We start from the raw sequence: 20,042 nt of genomic DNA, 5'->3' as shown, positions 1-20,042 counted from the left end.
AAACCCGAGTGTCGTTAGGAGTTGAGTATTTCTAAAATTAGTGTTAAAGGAAAACTGCTGTGATTCTTTATAACATCTCAGACCGTCCATTAAACAAATACTAAATAAGATGGGATACATAAAAAAGGAACATCCACCGTACTGTCTCCAGAATGATCAACAGTGTCCCATTGGAAGTTGCCATTTAAAATTAGGCCTCGTCTGACGATGTAGGTTAGGGCACAGAAACTGCAGATCAGCAATGCATGGCAAAAAGGAAACATTCAAAGTTGTTGGAAGGAAACTTCTAACCTATTTTAGGTAATTTATTTGGGACACTTTGAAATAAACCAAAAAATACTGTAAAAATGGGACTTAGAGCAGCTTTGAAAGTTCCTACTTTCCCCTGCATTCAAATGGGAGCTGCATTTCCTGACCCTCACTCGGGGCCCCCTAGACTGTCATGATGGCATCTTTCTGTCTGATTTTTAATTATTCTTTCATTTTAAATGATGCTATAAGTCTCTTCTCAGACTACTTATCCCTAGCTGCAGCAGAGCTACTAAGATCCCAGGAGTCATAGAACCCGAGGCATTCCTAACACAGGTAATTGTTACAAAATAAATTTTTAAAAAATTAAAACCAGGCCTCATCAGCCATTCAGAAGCCAGCAATCTGGCCTGAGGCAAGCAAGTGGAGTGGTGAAATGATGCTCTGTCAGTTCACAGTTGGAGATCTGAGTGAGTCTCAGCTTAACCCCAATGGATGTTCGGTCACATTACAAATTCACAGCCCAGTCTGTCTTGTTGGCTGCCTATGCTTACAAGCAGGACCGGGTTACTGTTCTTCCATCCCCCCCACCTAGGAGGGGCTTTCCTCATTTAGTTCGCTACTGTCCAGAAACAGCAATGAGTGATTTTTTATATAAACGGAGCAGGAAGATCTTTAGGGGGTTGGCCCCTTTAAGACGGAGAGAAGACTTATCTGGAAGCATAAAAGTTCTCTGCTGGTTGGGCAGAACAAAGCAGCTAATGCTGAGGTCTAGTGCCACTGACTTACCCTAGGCAGAATCGACTGGCTCTCCTGCTGCCAATCTCCATTGAAAGTAGAAGGAAGGAAGCCAGACTAGAGATTTGGAACGGGGATGTTTCACCTACTGAGGCAGTGCAGAGCATGGGCTGTGCACTAACCCTAGAGAGGGGTGGGGATGATGACAGAGCGAGAGAGGGGGGCTGGCTGCATATTTGGCTCTACTGAGCAGGCTGCTTGTTGTGCAGTTGTAGCTCAAGCCCAGAGCAGCTGCCAGCCTGAGAAAAGCTGTGCAAGGAGGAAAAGAGAGAGAGGCTCTGCTCTCACATCCTGGACTGTGCGTGCTGGAAGAGGGACTCAGGGGCTGCAAGGGGAGCGGGGGGAGCTGAGCGGGAGGGGCGTGGACACTGGGACCTGCACCCCATGCCTTGTTTGCTGCTTTCCCTGAGGTCTCCGCACTGGCAGCAGAAGGATTTACCTTGCTTGTTACAGGCATTAGTCCCCATTGCAGCCCCTGCTGAAGCGCCCCCCAGGTGCCTGGCTCTCTCTCTCAGTGACTGGGGGAGGCTGGTCCCCCCCCCCCGAGCTCCCAGGGAAGGGGGGGGGCAACTTGTGCCCGGCTCTGTAGAAGCTGTTCCCCTTGGCTGCAGCAGGAGGGGGCAGGGCAGCAGGGACCCCCGGAGGGAGCCGAGCTGTGCGGCTCTCCTGCCTGCCCCCTGAGCCATGCAGAGGGGCCAGTGAGGGCTCAGCCTGCCAGGAAGATGCTGCCGCCGCTGCTCGCCGGGACGGAGGGAGCCTGAACTGCGGCTAGAGGACGGGGCCAGCAGCCGCCCTGGCTCAATGAGCTGCGGGGAGTTCCTGCCGCTGCGCCCGGAGCGGCTCCGCACTTCATCCCCAGGTAGGTGGATGGGGGCGAACCCGGCCGCTCAGGCTCCTGCAGGGGCGGGCTGGGCACGGATGTGCGACCCCCTCCTTCCCGGGCAGCTGAGAAGAGCTCACCGGCTGCTCCTCCCAGGAGAGCCAGCAACGGTGGGTGGGGGCGATGCATGGGGGCCAGGACTGAGCCCCCATTTTGGGGGGGGGACCGTACGGTGGGGGCAAGGGCTGATCCCCATTTTTGCAGGAGGGAAACTGCACTGGAATATGGGATTTGCTTTGCTGGCTCAGACCGGGGTGTCCACCCAGCCAATGGCCTGTCACAGGCCATGGCCAGGTATTTCAGAGGAAGAAATCCCTTAGCAAAGGGATGGGGAGGCGATTCCCATTGAGGCGAGAGGAATGGGGATGATACCAATTTAAGAGGGTGGCATCAGCGTATGGTGGATGATTCCCACTCAGGGCAGTGAGGCGGCTCAGTGCTGGGTGCTTAGGGGGCTTTACTTATCACCCTTAATAACGCTAGCAACTGTACCAAAAATGCTAGAAAGTTCCAGCCTTGTGCTGAGCTGGGAGGCTGCATTGAGGACACACAGGGCAGAAGGCTTCAGACTCCCATGGAGCTGATCTTTCCTTGTGCAAAAATACTGGGCACTTGAGCTGTGCCGTTTCTTCCCAAGACGAAAGGCATGGGGCGGCAGGGTAAGAAGATTTCCTATTCCCCAGCCATACCAAGCACAGGGCAGGGCTCCATGGGAATGCCCCGTTGGCTACTTCCTTCTTCCTACCTGCCCCAGAGGTGATGGGGTGTCTGCTACTTTCCTACTCTCCTGCCCTTGCAACCCTTTCCTTAGCGTTACCTGCCACAACTTTCCAGGGAAATGAAAAATCACCTGGTGTGCCTAGGCGGAGTCATTTCTCCAGCCATTCCTATTTTTCAGACCTTTGTTCTCTCTGCACAGACCAGAGTGGCCCTTCTCCTGCCAGATTTGGATTTCCTCTATTCACAGATCCACAATGGCGCCAGTCCTGGGATATGAACCCTTAGGAGCTCCCTCTGGGGCAAAAGGAGAAGCAATTACAAGTCGGTTTAGCAACCTCCTGATCAAAACCTGGTGGTAGAAATGAGCCTCGGTGAAAACTTCCTTTTCTTTATAAATGATCACCATTGCTTGGAATAATTTCCCTAATGCCACAAGGAGGCCAGACTCCCTGTCCCTTTGTGCAGCCTGGTCTGGTTTGCTTGGGTATTTGTAGCTCTTAGAAGGACTTTAGAGGCTGGAAACAATCAGTTGCTTATATAACTGGATGCTGGAGCATCCTTTAGTCCCAAGCTGGTCTGAACTACCTGAAACAGGTGAGGGGCAAGGGGGTTGAGTTCTCACCAATACCCAGCCTAGTGTAAACTGAGGGACTTTTAATAATGGAGATTCCATACAGGAATGCTGAATAGTTAAGGGGTTGGGCTTTTGAAGGAACCAGATATTTAATGAAAAGGGGAAGCAGGGGGAGGAGGGATGGCTCAGTGGAGATCCAGGTTCTAGTCCCTGCTATGCCCTGAACTACTTGTGTGAGCTTGGGCAAGTCACTTAGGTTCTCTATGCCTCAGTTTCCCATCTGTCAAATGGGGATAATAATGCTTTCTTACTTCATGGGGGGGCGGGGTCCCAGAGAGGAGATGAGAACTGCTGGGATAAAAGCACCACCCATTGAAATATAATGAAATGATGCCCCTATGAACAAGTTGGTCATGGGACAGACAGATAGAAAGAGGGAGTTGCTGTAAGGCGGTTATAATAAGCTTTCAAATAGCCAGAGAAGCTCCTGGTGTGAATTGACAGAATGGGCTGGAAGACAGTTCAGAGGAAGATGGAAGCCAGGAGAAGCTGTACTAGGCATAGCCAGACAGTTACAGACTGAAAGGTAGATGCTGTGCAGAGGGATAACTAGATACAGGTTGATTGTTGTGATAGGAAAACATTTGGGTTGGCTGGGGCTGGAGTTTGTTGCCAACAATTAATTAGCTCAAAATGCCTGTGCCAGCAAAAATAAGGCTCTAAAATAAAATAAATAAACACACAAACAAATCACAATCAGAAATCACCATGGAGGATTTCAATGGGGGGTGAGGGGAGAGGGCACATTGTCCTACTGCACATTCTGATGGTGCCTTTCATCCTAAAGGATCCCACAGCCACCTCTGGGGTGGAGGAGGCAGCTTGGTGGATGAACAACACACCATGTAAGAGTAAGAAAGGTTTAGAGCAGGGACGCCCTACCCTTAGGAAAGGTACCATGGGATCTTTCATGCAGAACAGACAGGGCCTCAGCTTTTAAGGTCCCATTTGAAGTGCTCACCTTAGCTCATCAGGAAAATGAAGGGTGCGTTGACCCTGCTGGGATTTGTAGAGAAGCTGTATTCCTACAGGACTAAAGAAGCGGCAAGACTATTCCATGACTGGACCCCTCCCCACTTCCATCTTGACTGGCTTTGCTGTGCCTAGGTGCCGGGACAGATACTGCACATGCCTGGGTCCACTGCAGTACCTAGAGGTGGGTGTCTGCCCTTAGTAAGGGGTGGGTAGGAAATGGCTCCTTCCTGTTATTTTAAGACCAGCTTTCCCAGTTTGATCCCCCTTTGCTCCTGGGGAGCAGTGTGTGGCACAGCTTGTAGAGGGAGATACTAACAGCTCCATCAGAGGCGTCCCAGGTGGCCGCATCTCACCCCAATGGCCCTACAGATTTCCAGAGACTCAAATCTGACTAAGTCACTGTAGTTGAGCCAAATGCTCGGCATTAAACCCCATCAAGACCCTGTCTCCCTTGCCTGAATGGCCTCAACAGTTTGTTTTAAGAAACAAAGTCATTCCTCAATCACGGGGTGTCAAGAAGCAGTAGAGCCAGAGCCTGCTGGTCTCTACTGGGCTTTGTTTTGCAATCCTGCAACTTCATTGCTGTGGCTGAGCTGTGGGCTCCTGCAGAAACAGCCGTGCGAAGTGAGAGTCTGGCTGGCCTGTTAACCGGCCAGTGCCGCGAAGAGGCACTGCTGGTCTCTCCATGTCTCTGCTTCCCTCTCTGCAAAATAGGGATAGTAACAATTCACCCTGCCCGGAGAGCATGTTGGGCTCCAGGGATGGAAGGTGCTATGATGAGACAGTGCTACTGAATTATTCTTAGTTACCGGGTCAGGGGTAGGGCAGCTGGGCTAAGATTGTGTAAAAGGTAAAGGGAACTGCAGCAAGTGCATAATAGTTGGTATGGGTGGGTGTGGCACCTGTGCACAAGTGTGGCTAGGTCTGTTTTTTTGGGTGTGTGCCCCCAGAGAAGCCTACTTCAGTAATGACTCCCAACTGCTGCAGTAACGCCAGTGTCAGTGGAAGGGGTTTGGCTCGAGGCTGTAGACTCGTGGAGTGGATTTGATATGGTTGTGCATGTGCACTGCCCTGTGTATCTGTGTAAGTGTGTGTACGTAACTGCCTGCCAGGGGGGTGTCGGCACTGCAGTCCATCTGCTGCTGTCCCTTTCGTTCTTAGACTACAGGACCCTAAATCTCCCTGAGCATTTGATATTCACAATCATGTTCTAAGCTGGTCCCAAAGTCCTGAGTCACTGTATGGTTTCCATGGAAACAGACTTGTTCATTGTAATCAGTTTTGGGGGTAGACACAATGTTTGGTGGCAGCATTGCACACCTGCAGAGAGGGGTCAGCCCCCATCCAGACCCACTGTGGTGGGAGAGGTGCAGGGCTCTACTGGATAGGAGTGAAGGGCTCCTGCTTCACTCCTTCCCTCAGCCACAGCAACAGGCTGTCAGCAAGGTGGCTGGCTTTTACTTTGGCTCTCAGTAGGGCTGCGCATGGTGTGATGCGGCACCTCCACTGCCTTCAGGTGCCTCTGGCTTCCAACCCTTTGCCCTAACGGCACGGTCCCTCTCCGCCCTGCTGGCTGTCTGAATCTTCTCCTTCCCCCTCATCTCCTCTCCCCGCTAGCCCTATTTTCACCAGTGAGCCGGGCCTCAATACAGCCCTTCATTTCACAGAGATTGCATAGATGGGAAGGCAGGAGCTGCTGAAAGAGGCTGGGGCACCCAAAGCCGGCTAGCAAAGCCAAGAGCATGAAATAGTGAGGGAGAGAGAGGTGAGCAGCCTCAGCGACACACCAAAAGAGGAGTGAGCAACCACAAAACATAACCCTCGGGAGCATCAGTAAGCTCCCTAACAGCAATGATAATACATAATTATTATTATTAACACCTTCCATTTTAAAGCATATGCCCCTCCAGAGGAATCCAAAAGTACTTTACAGGCCATAGGAATTACTTCACTTGCACTGGGTGCAGCCACCTGTTGGGAGGAGCAACAAGTAAGGCAGCTGCACAGCAATACTACACAACCTTTTGGGGCAGGGGGAAAAAGATTCCTGTGTTCAGTCAAAGCTCCAGAGGGAATTTAAGGCAGCAGAATGGACTAACCTGCATTGGGATTGGATCAGATGGTGGATGGGAGACACACCCCAGCTTCAAAGAAGTGACATGAGCTCTTGAATGACCACAAGAGCTTTGACAGCACCTCCAGCTGCACAGCACCTCTTAGCACCAGGCTGGAACGTTGGGTCCAGCAGATTCAGGGAGCGGAATATCCCCTGCACCAATCACTGCAGCAGCTTGCGTTTTCTACTGACCAGATGCAACCTGCTTAGTTTGTGAGATCAGCCATGATCAGAGCATACAGCTGTGCACTCCCATTATGGAGCAATAAAAGCAAGTCAGTAGCATCAAACTTGTTAAGAGAATCCCTCGCTCAGGGACTCCGTCCCAGGGGCTTTGCGGTGTCCAGCCACACTTGTTGCTCTGTTTGAGGGTAATTCACTTATACCATTCAGGTTAATTCACTGCGCTGATCTCTAATGCTCCTGGATTGTCAGGCTGGCTTTCTGCCTGCACTGTCAGCAGGGTAGCTGTGCCAGCCAGGAGAGGTGGATGCAGATGTTTGCACCCACCTCTGCCTCCTTTCATGGGTGTTTCACTGCCTTTAACCCTCTTCCTATGAGGCAGTGGGAATCTGGGGTGGGGAGGGGAGACTGGAGCAGCCCCTCTGGAATTTTGTTTTTAAAATTGACATTCTCCATATCCCAGTGCCAAGAATGGCTAGGAGCATCCTGCTACAATTGGCACCATTCCATTGGTCATTGCATGGCATCCTGGGGACAGCATGGGCCTGAAGTGATCACAGACAGTGTTCAGAGGTCAAGGGGAAGGAATGCCAACCCCAAAGGTTCAAAAATCAGGATTCAGGCCCAGAAAATAATGAGATTGCCCCCAAAATGATGATTTAAAAAAGTGTATTGTTTTTGGCCTGTCATTTGATTTTTGAATTCACAATTAGCAATGCCCACTATCCCAAATTTACTGGACAAGGTGATTTCTGGCCCCCTGTGCAGGCACTCTCACCCCCACATCTGCCTGTCCTCTGCCCAACAATTTATTCTGTCTACCCAGCCTCTGAATCAATCCTGTCCCCTCAGTCCCTGCATCAGTTCTGCCCAGATGTCAGTTCTGATTGTCTGCCCAACCCCCAGCTCAAGTCTGCAACCCCAGCCTCACCTCTACTCCTCCTGCAGCTTGTGGGGTTCTTCATTCTCTCTCCCCAGGCATGACGGGGGTGGGCTGCAGCTAGGTCTTTCTCCCACTTCCAGGCTGGGTATGGCACTGAGGCAGAGGAGCGGGGAGCAGAGCCTCCCTGAGCTGTTGGGATCTTTCTTCTCCCTCCTCCTCTCCGGTGAGACGGGTGTGGGCTCTTGAGGGGTGGGGAGGAAGCAGTGAGCTCTGCCTGCTTCCTGCAGCTGCGCTGATAGGATGCTCTTCCCCAGGAGGTGGGTCAGTGGGGCAGGGGACCAATCAGAAGGGGTTTCCCACAGGCAGGGGTGAAATTCCCATGTGGGCTGGAGCTTCCCTCCTCACCACAAGATGGGATCCAGCCGTTGCAAAAATCCTCTCACTTGCAAAAAAATCACAAGAGTTGGCAACACTGAATTAGCCTAGAGCCCTTCCTGGTAGTAGTGGCAGGCACTGGCAGATGAGGGTCATGAACAAAGGACAAGGAAGGGCAGAGTTCAGGTCCCCATGCTGGGCGCTCCCAGCACATGAAAGGTCACTCCTCCCTGCTTGTAGCTGGTGTATTGAGGCAATGCAGCCCATGCATAGCACTGTCAGGTATAAAAACAACTCACATATAAAGAGGACAATGGGAGCATACAGGCTCAGGTGGTGGGGACAGCTCTCTGTACTCCCCCACCCCATTATCTCCTTCCCCAGCTGGGTAGAGATAGAGCCTTGAGCTCCACCCACCTAGGGAAAACCCTGGGTCTATAGCTCCAGCACCGAACAGTTCCAAACAGCCCCATCTCCCTCAGCTGGAAGGAGGGTGGCTTTGAGATATGGTGTGTAAAGCCAGGAAGGGTGGGGACAGTAGCCTGCTGGGGGGGAGGGGGCTGTGTACGAGGGTGCAGGGAGGGAGGTCCTGGAAAGCTGCGCCTTCCAGAGCTGGAGAACCCTGGCGAGGTTACACCATGGGCTCCCAGGACTGGGAAAGGCTTTGCCCCTGGCAATGGCTATATTTCACACTGCTGCTACTAGTAATGTAGCTCCACCAGTGGCAGCACTAAGTTACACAGGGTGCTGGCATTTCTATCACCACATCATCTAACTCTGCCTGGAGCAGGTCCACAGGACACAGTGGGTACAATTCTGGCACCCACCAGTCCCGTGTCTGCCCTTGAATCGCCATTCTGGGGGGGAGCAGGAAATTCTAGACCAATAAACCTAATGTAGCAGCACCTGTGGGGCCACGTTTTCAAAAGAGCGCAGGACTAGATTTCCAAGCTCTGGGCGCCCACCAGTGGAGCTGGATTTTCCAAAGAACTCAGCTCCCATTTAGGCACCTAAATATGGGCCAAGTTCTTGTAAGTGCTCAGCCCCCAGCTGCTGCCCCGTGACGCCAATGGGCAGATTTCCAAAAGAGCTCAGTGTGCAATGTGCCGACCTCGTCTGATTATAGTGCTTAAATGGCAGCTGGGCAATTTTGAAAATCTGGCTGCACGAGTGGGGGCTGAGCCCTTCTGAAAATTCTAGCCCTACCGCGTGCATGTGTACCTGCAGCGGTGTGCTGTGTGTTAGGTGTAGTGAGCTGGGGTGTGTCTGTCTCCCCCTCTGGTGGCGTTTGTTACAGCAGCCTGGTTATAGGCTCTATGTTTGGCAAGCGGAAGCCAGGAAAAGCCTGGATGGAAGATGATGCCCACCCTTGCCAGCAGCTCCCCAGTGCCGCTGGGTTAGCACTGTCTGGAACAGCAGTGCCATGGGGCCAGGAGCCGTCTCAGTCACAGCCCTGCCAAGCCACTTGGAGAGGGGAGTGTCCCTTGGCCTTTCTGGGGGCTGCCTGCCTTTCCTCATTCACTGCTTCCCATCCCACCTCTGCACCTGGAGGGGCTGCAGCACAGACTCACCCGTCTCCTTCCTGGGGTTAGACTAAACCCAATAAGTGCAGGACTGGGAGGTGGACCCTCCCACCCTCACCCTGCTGGGGAGGGAGGAAGGGGGGCTGGGATGCCCAGGCAAGTCCATAGATGATGAAAGCATCTCTGCTTAAGAGGATGCCAGTTTCAGTGAGAGCAGAGGAGTTTCTTTTATACAGCTGGTAGGAGCTGCACTGAACTGGCTTGGAGTTGCCTTCCACTTGGGCTGCTCTGGTAGGCGTTGTGCTGTGCCGGTCCCTGATGGGAGTCGCCTCTTCCTGGCTGCGCTGAGCTGGTCTTGATGGAAAGTTGCTCATTCTAGATTTGACAGTGACTCAATAGCATGCAATAGGGCTGTCGATGCTGAGAGGTCAGCTCTCTTGCTGAAGTAGCTGTGACAAGCACTGCTGCTGGGAGGCCTGGCCCTGGGCAAAGGGCGGGAAGACACGTCACACTTTCTTTCAGAATGCACATCCTGGACGCCTCACCCCAGCAGCTCTCCACTGTCTGCAGCAGGCCAAGCGGCAACAGCCTGCCGGACCGGCGGGTGCTGAGACCTATGAAGGGGGCAGAGAGCGGGCACAATTCAGGCAGGTCACTCACCCCTAGAGTGCTGCCCAGGTTGGGCTTCAGATTTGCTTTCGGTCTCACATGTGTGTCCATACAAATCTCTCCCCCTCTCCCCAGTGCAACCTGGCATAGCTGAAATAGCAAAGGGTGCTGCAGGTCAGGAGCGAGGGGCGTCAGCAGAGCTGTGTGTGTGTTTGGGGAACCTGAGAATGGACCAACCGAATGGGTTGTAGGTCAGTATTCAGGTTTAGTGGCAGAATCTAGGCTCCGGAAGCTTACTCAGCACCTGGCTTCACTCTGTGTGGCTGTGGCCGGCATGGTATATCCCTCACTTTCCACGCTCAGAGGCCACACCTGCCCCAATATAGTCCAGGAGAAAGGAAAGAAAGTTCAGAGCCTTTTAGGAGGCCGCAGTGGAACTGGTGGCCACCAGAGGGGAATGGAGAGTTCTCTGCTTGGATATTGCACATAGAAAACTGAAGCTGTTTGGCAACGACGCTGCTGTGCCTGAGAGCCGTGTGCGTGTGAGCCTCCCTTTCCACAGGGCCAGGAGCAGAGAGTAAACCAGGGTCTTGCCCTTCGTCTCTCCTAATTGTGAACAATGAGCCTTAGTAACTGGAACGGTGTGATGGGCGTGTGGCTGGGGAAGCATGGGAAGAACATGCAGAGGTGAAGGCTGTGATGGGAGGCGTTGGAGGAAGCAAGAGGTGGTAAGACATAGGCGGGCCCAAAAGAATTCTCTGTGGGTGGGGGTTCGACAGGACACTAGAGAAGCTGTGAGATTTCCTGTATGGATACACTGGTGCCTGGGTCCCTCTGGGGCACCCTCCCTATGCAAGGTGGGTACTGATATGCCAAGGTTAGTGTATAGTAGGATCACCAATGGATACATCTTGCATCTCCCTGCTCCCAAGCCACAGCACGGCACTGGCAGGCAGCAGCCCAGAAACCTGTACTAAAACAAAGTGTGGGTATATATTTAACATTGGTGAAAGGTGCTAGGTCCAGACCTGATCCTCCTGTTTAGCCCCAGAACAGGTTCAATATGGACAAGGGCAGGGCACACTTCCCTCTGCCCCATCAGTGTGGCTCAGCCCTGCCTTAGAGTCCTCGGCCCCTCTGTTCAGGCTGTCAGGAGAGCACAATTTAGTAATTGTGCAGGTTTGGATCATGGACACCTGCCCAATTGGGGTTGAACTGAAAGCCACCAATTCCTCTGTTCTAGGGGCCACCGAACAGCCATCAGAGAGGAAGAACTTGTGGTCACTGTCAGCCTGGGATGCTGGAACTAGGGGTTGGCTTGAACCCCTGGCTTGAAGTAGTACTAACAACCAAATACATGGTAATAGCTCTCAGCACCCCCACTTTAACAATTGTTCCAGCACCTATGTTGGGATGGATTTGACATGGTGGTGAAAGGCGCCTTGCCCCATTCCCAATGCTCCAAGTCATCCCACCCCCAGAAAAACATTCCCGAGCCTCATGTAGGATTATGAGAGCTGGGCTCAGTTGCTAAATAAAATCAAGAGTAAAAACACTGGGGGTTTATGCTGGGCTCCATCTCCCACCCCCGTTGTGTTTCAGAGTGAATGACGCTCGCAGCCTCTCCTGAGAGTCAGGCACGTCAGGGTGATGGGTGTGCCACATGCCGCCAACAGCAGAAACCTCTCAGGGGGAAAATCACCAGGAACTTTGTGCTTTTCCAGGCCTGTCAGGAATTTTAATATGCAAAAGCCACAGAAGCTTTGTGGTTGAACAGGCCCTGCATACTAAAGCTGGCCTGGCCAGTTCAGCTCCCTGATAGAACTCAGAAATCCCCACCTAGTGCTGTCCCTTAGCTGCTTCTTTCATTTGCCCTAGAGGAGCCAGCGGTATTGGGTTTTAGTGGCCAGCATGCTCGGGGGGGGGGGGGGGGGGGGGGGGGGGAAGGAAGGGAGAGAAAGTGTGTGTGTGTGAGAGAGAGTGAGAGAGAGAAAGAGAGAAACAGGCCTCCCTGCTCTGCTGGGTGTACAGGAACAATGGATTAATTCAGGGAAATCTCAGAGCTGTTACTCTGGATCAGCGAGTGAGTCTGTGTGTAGAAAAGAGAGGAAAGAAGTGGAGGAATTGGCTAAGGAGAGAGCCTCAGAGGGACCTACTGATATCACTGGGTGATTTGAAAATGTCTGGGTCCATTAAATTGGTTTTGCCTGAAGTTACTGGTCAGCACTTTGATTAGAACCTCAAAGTCCTCTGGCTTCTCACTGATGCATATGCAGACACATGGATACACAGGCAACAACATGCAGGCGCATGCACCATACTCTCACAGAGACACGGATACTGGTACATGCAAAGACCCATCTGCCTATGGTTCTTCTATAGCACCCATCACTGCAAAATTTAATTGTTAATGTGCAGCTCACACAAGCACATATGGGGGCCTACATACATACATAACCGTGTGTGTCATGGCTAAAGGCACACAGATAGTCACACAGAGACATGCATGTGACACATGCAGAGCCTTATTCACAGATGGAGACATGCACCCAGCGCTGCAGTTACAAATGCACAGAGCTACACGGAGGCACATTCTGAGATGTATGTGTAAGGCACTAAAGCAGGAGGGAAAAAAGAATCCCCAGAGGAAGCTCGTAGTGGGAAGGTTGAGGCTGGGAAGCGTCTAAACCACATTGCTACCCTCCAGGGTGCTCTGGCTTGGTCACTGCAGTTAGCATTAGCCATTTGAGTTTGATTTCAAACTCTCCTGGGGAGCAGTCTGGGATAGGGGAGGGTAGGATAGGCCCCCCCAAAGTGATGGAGGAGAATCTGGTTGTGTGATCACTTAGTTGTGTGCGCACACACCCTTGTGCATATATGGACACAAATGCCAGTGTACACAGAGATACCCATCATTGCAATGCAACGCATGCGCACGCACACATGCCCCCTCCCATCCATACACTGAGAGCAGATGCCCCGAGCCTGGTTCACAGCTACTCACGAGAGAGAAGAATAGGATCAATTGCATCACAGCTGTCTCCAATTTACCTGCTCTGCCAGTGAGCAGATGAGCAGAGTATCCTGTGGGCAGCAGGAAAGCCGCGTGCTGGGCCAGCCCTTTGTGGCAGGCTGCAGCCAAGGCTATGAGAGAGAATAGTATGTAGGAGAGCAGGGGAGCTGTGGCAGCTGCTGGCCAGGGCTGACCCCCCCTTTCCTTCTGCTCCAGCCCCTGTACATGCGCGTCCCCTTGCTGAACTCAGGGTACTGTTATGGGTGAGCAGCAGCTGCATGCTGGGCTGCCCCTGGAGCAAGCGGATGCTGGTGAGTTCAGACAACAAACCAGCACAGACACCCTGGGGTGCAGAGGGGGAGGGGCCTATATTATCCAGCTCATTAAACAGGACTTTCAAATATTAAATATTCAAAGGTTATTTTCAATATTTTAAACGCCTGTTTCTAATGCTTGGGGGCCTAGCAGGCCACATGGGTCACAGTCACAGGGTTCCACCCCTTCTGTTCAAGGGGGCTGGGCTGCAGCCTCACACCTCTCACCCCCAGGAAACGCTTCCTACTCTTCAGCTTCTCCATCCTTTGCTCATGGTGCTCCCCTTTCGCTTGCTCTTGCCTCTGTGTCACATCCTCACTGCACCTGCCATTTGCACACCCTGTCCCACCTTCAGTACTGGCTTCCAGGGGGTTCTGCCACTGACCCCCTTTTGCCAGACTTTCTAGGTTTCCCTTTGAGACTCTCCTGGGAAGGATCAGCTCCTTGCCCTGTCCATGTCTTATAAAGTCTGCCACAAGCTGCTGAAAACACCAGACAACTTAGGAGGAGGTGTCGTCGTCATCGTCACCATCAGCTGTTGTAAGGGAGACCGTGTGCCCTAGGGGATAGTGCACTAGATTGGGACTCAGGAGATGTGTGTTCTATTTCTGACGCTGCCACTGGACTGTTGAGTGACCTTGGACAAATCACTTTGCTGCCCTGTGCCTCAGTTTCCCCATCTGTAAAATAACTATACTGACCACCTTGTAAAGGTCTTTGAGATCTACAGGTGTAAGAGCTTGCTATTATTATTGCAATATGGAGGAGTGTCTAGTCATTGCCCCCAATGCCAACAAGGAGGAAATCACTGTAAAAAAAGTATAAAGCAGAATGAATTAATAAGCTGCCAGGCAGATAACTGCCGTTGTGACAGCAGGATGACGTAGGGTGGGGCTGGGGCCCCCCTCCATTTGAATGCAGGAGGCAGCAGGGATGGTTGGAGGTTGGTTCTCATGTTGTTTGTTTTCCAATAGTTTGATTCTATGAACAGTTGTCTCCACCCCAGACATTGAACGTCTCCTGCTTTCGCATGCGCTCAAACATTGCTGCTTCCCCTCATCAACACCAGGCTGGGCTCCTGCCGAGCTCTGCTTCCACCAAGAGGCCCAGGCCCAGCTCTGCAGGTAGCAAAGGAGTGACAGCTCTTGCTGAAAGCTGCTGTTGTGAACGTACATTCAGTGAAAGCCTCACTAAGGTGCTGAGGGCTTTAGCACTAATTGCTGAGTCTCCATGTTTCTTGCTTTGAATGCTCACAGGCTTGGAAGCAGCGGTTTTAGGGCACAATATGGGAAGGTCAGTGGTCTTCAGCATAAACCATCTTTCAGCAGTTTTATTTGCTGCAGCGTGCAGAAGCAGGAAAACCACCTCCCTCTACTGCCTCAATCAATCATCTTCCACTCCTGGCAAATATACCCTGTTGTCACGTCTGTATTGGAGCACGTGGCCTCATGGCTGCCCTCGAGCCCTGCACCCACATCAGCCACAATCCATTTTTCTAGCTGTTTCTAGGGAGCTGCTCATTCTGGGCTCTAGCTCCCACTGGCAGTGAAAGGAACATGCCCAGCTCCAGGAGTTCTGCCACATGTTAGCAAAGTGCCTTGCATTCGGTCTGTGGTGCTATCTTTGTTGATAGCCCAGACAGGGAGAGAACATGTGCTGTGTGTGTGTTGTTTCTAATATGCCCAATACCGTAGTATCTAAGCACAGGATTGGCCCCAGCTCATGGGGACTCCAGCTGAGAACAGGATCTGAAGGTGGTGGGATTGCACAGCAGCAACTGACAGCAGAACCATTATCACAGGTGCGAGAAGACAAGAATCTTGCTTGATTGTCAGATCCCAGGCTGGGTTTGCAGGGTTGACAGTTAGAAAAGCATGTTGGATCTGGAAGCCCACAATGCTGCTGTGTCAGGCCCATCCAGCTTGCTGAAATCCCTTGAATCTGGACGCTGCACCGTGACTCAGGTTTACCAAGCTACCCTGGCCAGGGGGGGACTTTTGCAGCTCTAGGAGAGAGAAGTGAATGTGCTGTCACTAGCCTCACTCTGAACAGGCACTTGCTGGCACACACTGGTCACTCTACTGCACTGCCAGCTGGCAGAAAGATGGACTCACCCCGTCTCTAGGTCCCCCGCCCTGTTCTTGCACTGCTACCAGGACTGGCTGCTAGCGACTTTGACTGATGGGGTGACAGCTGACTTACATACATAGCACAGCACACAGCCTATGTTTATTGGATTCCATGAGTTTGCGCAGCTGCCATGAACTCCCCTGGACTGATTGTACATGAAGGTACGTCCATAGTGTAGCCAGGGCCATTGCTCACCTCCTTCCCACAGTCTCGGGTGCCAGGCACAGAGGGAGCTGAGAGCCATACATTTTCTACATGCCTTTCATGCAGGAAGGACCCTATTTCCTGGGTTGAGGTTCTCTGTGGATATGGCTTCTGAGGCTAACAGGGTGTGCCTTAATGTTCATTCATCTTGATGGGATAGGATGGGGAGGTGCGTAGCATGGGAATGACTCCCTGAGCCATACGGTTATGGCTGATATCCACCTTGCTAGAGTGCTTACTGGCCTCATTTGTCATTTCACAGTCCGAGCTCCATTCAGTGCAGGGAATACCTGGGGTCCTGAGCAATATTCCCTGCTCAACTTGTGACCTCTTTTTGTGTTGCAGATACTAAGACAACCTGTAAAGACGCTCCATGAAGGTGACCAGCCATGCAATGTTCCTGGAAGGCTGTCCTCCTACTAGCCTTGGCATCCATCGCAATCCAGTACACGGCGATCCGAACCTTCACAGCCAGGTCCTTCCACAGCTGCCCCGTCCCCAATCCCATGAACTGCAGCCTGAGCCAGGAGACTGAGTCGGCTGACAGACTATGTGACGAGAGCCCAACCTTTGCTTATAACCTCTCCAGAAAGACGCATGTCCTGATCCTGGCCACCACCAGGAGCGGCTCCTCTTTTGTTGGACAGTTGTTTAACCAGCACTTTGATGTCTTCTATTTATTTGAGCCCCTCTACCATGTCCAGTACACCTTGATCCCAAAGCTGACCCAGAGCAAGAGCACCACTGACAGGAGGGTCATGCTGGGCGCCAGCAGAGACTTGCTGAGGAGCCTTTATGACTGTGACCTCTACTTTCTCGAGAACTACATCAAACCCCAGCCGGTAAACCATACAACGGACCGGCTCTTCCGCAGGGGGGCCAGCAAGGCCCTGTGCTCGCCGCCGGTTTGTGAATCACTGGGGCCAATTGACATGCACCTGGAGGAAGGGGACTGTGTGAAAAAGTGTGGCACCTTGAACCTGACATTGGCCACTGAGTCATGCAAAGAGCATGGGCATGTGGCCATCAAAACAGTGCGGGTGCCAGAGGTCAGTGACCTCAGAGCCTTGGTGGAGGATCCCAGACTAAACCTGAAGGTTATACAGCTGGTGAGGGACCCCAGAGGTATCTTGGCTTCCAGAAGCGAGACCTTCCGAGACACCTACAGGCTTTGGAGGATCTGGGATGGTACTGGCAGGAAGCCCTACAACCTGGATGTGACCCAGCTCACCACGGTCTGCGAGGACTTCTTGAACTCTGTATCCACTGGACTAAACCGACCACCTTGGCTTAAGGGCAAATACATGCTGGTAAGGTACGAAGACCTGGCCAGAAATCCCATGAAAAAGACTGAGGAGATTTACGGTTTCCTGGGTATTCCCATGGACAGCAATGTCGAGCGATGGATACAAAACAACACAAGAGGGGACAGGTCCTCGGCCAAACACAAGTATGGGACTGTCCGGAACTCGGCGGCGACAGCAGAGAAATGGCGGTTCCGCCTCTCCTATGATATTGTGGAGTTTACTCAGAACGCCTGCCAGCAGGTGCTGGCGCAGCTCGGCTACAAAATGGCGGGCTCGGAGGAGGAGCTGAAGAACCTCTCCATCAGCCTGGTGGAAGAAAGGGACTTCCTGCCCTTCTCATAACCCAGGCATTGCGCCCTCTTTTTGATACGGACTGTTTCTAACTGTTGCCTTATTTGATTTTATTTTATTCCCCCCTCTCTCTCTCTCTCTCCAGAATTTGCACTAAATCTTGAATGGGAATCTCAATGGCATTAACGCGAGGAAGCTGCTCCCTCTCACGGTGCGCTTTGGACGCAAGGGCATTGGGTGTCTCAGAGCAAGAGCTAGAACTGTGGCTGGGTAACAATGTTTACAAAACACACACACAATGTATAAAACAACCTTCAAGTTTTCCAAACCGAAGGGTACCTGGGGTACTGTACTTTTGCACTGTTTACTTTTACAATGTAAGAGATAAATATATATAATTTATGAATGGTGGTGTCCCCTTGACAATAATTCCCCTGGCCTCCCGGTTCTGAGCAGGTTATGCTGTTAGCTGAATGTGGAATAACCTCCTCGTTTTTCAATCTCGTTTCGATATGTCTGTTCGTTTAAGTCGTGTTATTGGGCTGGGCAGTTAGTCGGTTGCTGATCCATGGTTGTTTGGTAACACCTGTGACATTTCTTTGTGCCAAAAAAAAAAAAAAATTAGTTGATTGGGCGGTTTGCTAAAAACAAACAAACAAAATTAATGCTTTATCTCTGTGTTTTCTGTAAATAAAAGAGTGCAATGAAACTGACCGTTCCTGGGGGGTGAAATTCAACTGGAAGAGCTCAGTAATGCAGCTAGGGCATAAATATGACATGACTCCCCTTGGCATCAACAGGACTGACCCACCCCATGGGGTGGGATGTAGCTGTCCCCTTCAAAGCATAGGAATGGCACAAGGGAATGAAGGTGAGGGAGACAGGGTACAGAGATGCAAGCCAAGAGTGGGCTAGGCTGACCCTGGAGACTCATTCGTCGCTGGGGGAAGGAATGGGGTTTCAGAATTTGCCACTGGCTGCAATTCACTCTCTCTCGCTCAGGTGTGTGCATGCTCGTATTCAAAGTGTGTAAAAATGCAGCTCGTTCAGTAAAATAATAATAATTTGAAAGCGTCTTCTGGCCTGAGGCCTGCTTAGAGGGGATCTTTTGGCAGAAGCATTGACAGGGGGCCCATGTAGCGTGCCCAGCAGCCTGGGTATTGCATCGAGAGAAATCACGTGCCCAGGTACTGATCCAATCAACATGGCCTCTGGCCAAGGCATTAAAAATAACATAGCCAAAATCCAGTGTCTGACTCCTTTGCTGTAGAATATTAGGGGTTAGTAGGGTGCCCTGCCCTGGAGGTCCAGGTAAAATGCTGAAGATCAGTTTGTAAATTGAAGGGAAAATGGACATTTTTCATCCTTATGAGTTATTTGTGTCACAGTAGCCCCGGGTGTCCCAACTAGATCAAGGCCTCATTGTGCTAGAGCCTGTACAAACACATGGCAAGAGACAGCTGTGGCCCTGGAGCGCCTACAGTCTAAATAAAGAAGCCAGCTTAAGGGTGGGAGGGAAACAGAGGCACAGAAAAGTGAAGTGTCTCACCCAACATCACACAACCAGTGAGCGGAAGAGTAAGAAGCCAGATCTCCTGGATCCCAAGTCCGTCCCCTTATCCAATGGAGCACTCCATCTCTTGTCCTTGGAGCAGGCATGGGGACTCACCTGTAGGAGAGCTCCACCGGACAATGGAGCACCTGGTTCAGGGGTTCTCTTCGGGGGGGGGGTGTGGTCATCCTAAGGGGCACTTTCTACTTGATTTGTGACTGAGCTCTTAGCAGGCAGTGGAGCTGAGCTGGGAAACTGCAGTTGCTGTGCACAAAGACAGAAAAAAAAACCCACCAGCAGGAGCTGCCTGCTTTCTGCTCACCAAAAAGCCAAGGAAGGGAGGAGGAGTGGGAAGGGGGTGGGAGGCTGCACGGATTCTCTATTAAACTCTCCTTTATGGGCCTTTAGAAGGGCAGGAACGTCTGCTGCAGCTGCCTGAGCTCACCTCACTGGCCACATTTTGCAAACTGGCCCAACCTGGAAGATGAAAACTCATTTTAACTGGGAATGGCTGCAGAAAAATGAGTTTGGTGGCTTCTCCTCAGGGTGTGCAGGGAGAGAAGTGGCACCTTATAAATCATCTGAACTGGCTGCAGGGAGCGGGACTGGCAGCCTTGACTCAGTGAGAGGGGATGGGAGAGACCTGCAACGATCACTACCACAGCTGGCCCTCGCTCATTGCCGGCCTTAACCATGGGCCATCTGATAACTGCTGGGAGCACCAAGACTGCAGCTGCCTTCATCTAATACAGCCTTGCAGAGATGGTAGGTCCCAGCCTGTGATGCTTCAGCCCCAGCTAATCCTGGGATGAGTTGTCTCTGTGGGCTGAATCTCCATACCAGAGATGAGGGGAGCTGCAGGTCCCCGGAACTACCTGTTGGTCACCCCCTCATTAGTAGATTACACACCAAACACAGGCAGGGGAAAGGCGGCCATGTATTGTTCGGCTGCAGAGGTGCCGTTGGGCTGAGCTCATCAGGGCCCCTGTGGCCCAGAGAGCTATACCAAGAAATCAAGCAGTCCTGTTCTCCAGAGATGATGAGCAATGCTGCTGTGGAGACAAGGGCTTTGCCTTCTCCTCACCTTTAAAAGGCTTTAGCTGGGAAGAGGGGCATTTGGGTAAATCTTGATAAGAAACAGCCAGTCCTAAAGACAGAAACGCCCATTCTCCAGTAGATATAGCCTGAAACAGTGGCCTTTGGAGTTTAGTTTAGTTTTGATGCCCCACCTGACTCTGAACAAAACCTTGGACAAAAGCCCCAACTACACGGGAGTTTTAAACCA

At 51.9% G+C, this 20,042-nt stretch overlaps 1 protein-coding gene across 2 annotated transcripts; it reads left to right on the top strand.

Annotated features, from left to right (window-relative positions):
* The first annotated feature begins 1,853 nt into the window (after positions 1-1,853).
* On the top strand, positions 1,854-17,756 carry CHST1 (carbohydrate sulfotransferase 1). 2 transcript variants are annotated; one of them, XM_024214458.1, is made up of 2 exons: positions 1,854-1,906; positions 15,953-17,756. In XM_024214458.1, the coding sequence occupies exon 2, from the start codon at positions 15,997-15,999 to the stop codon at positions 17,254-17,256; it is 1,260 nt and encodes a 419-aa protein (XP_024070226.1). In that variant the 5' UTR covers positions 1,854-1,906; positions 15,953-15,996; the 3' UTR covers positions 17,257-17,756. The 2 variants fall into 2 exon arrangements, with proteins under 2 accessions (XP_024070226.1, XP_024070220.1); XM_024214452.1 differs by lacking the exon at positions 1,854-1,906 and adding an exon at positions 4,377-4,437.
* Positions 17,757-20,042: the final 2,286 nt, after the last annotated feature.

The sequence above is a fragment of the Terrapene carolina genome, unplaced genomic scaffold (genome assembly GCF_002925995.2).
Source record: "Terrapene carolina triunguis isolate 2854851 unplaced genomic scaffold, T_m_triunguis-2.0 Scaffold96, whole genome shotgun sequence".
Lineage (NCBI taxonomy): Eukaryota > Metazoa > Chordata > Testudines > Emydidae > Terrapene > Terrapene triunguis.
The sequence above is the reverse complement of the archived record's forward strand: the minus strand, read 5'-3'. Positions and strand labels throughout refer to the sequence as shown.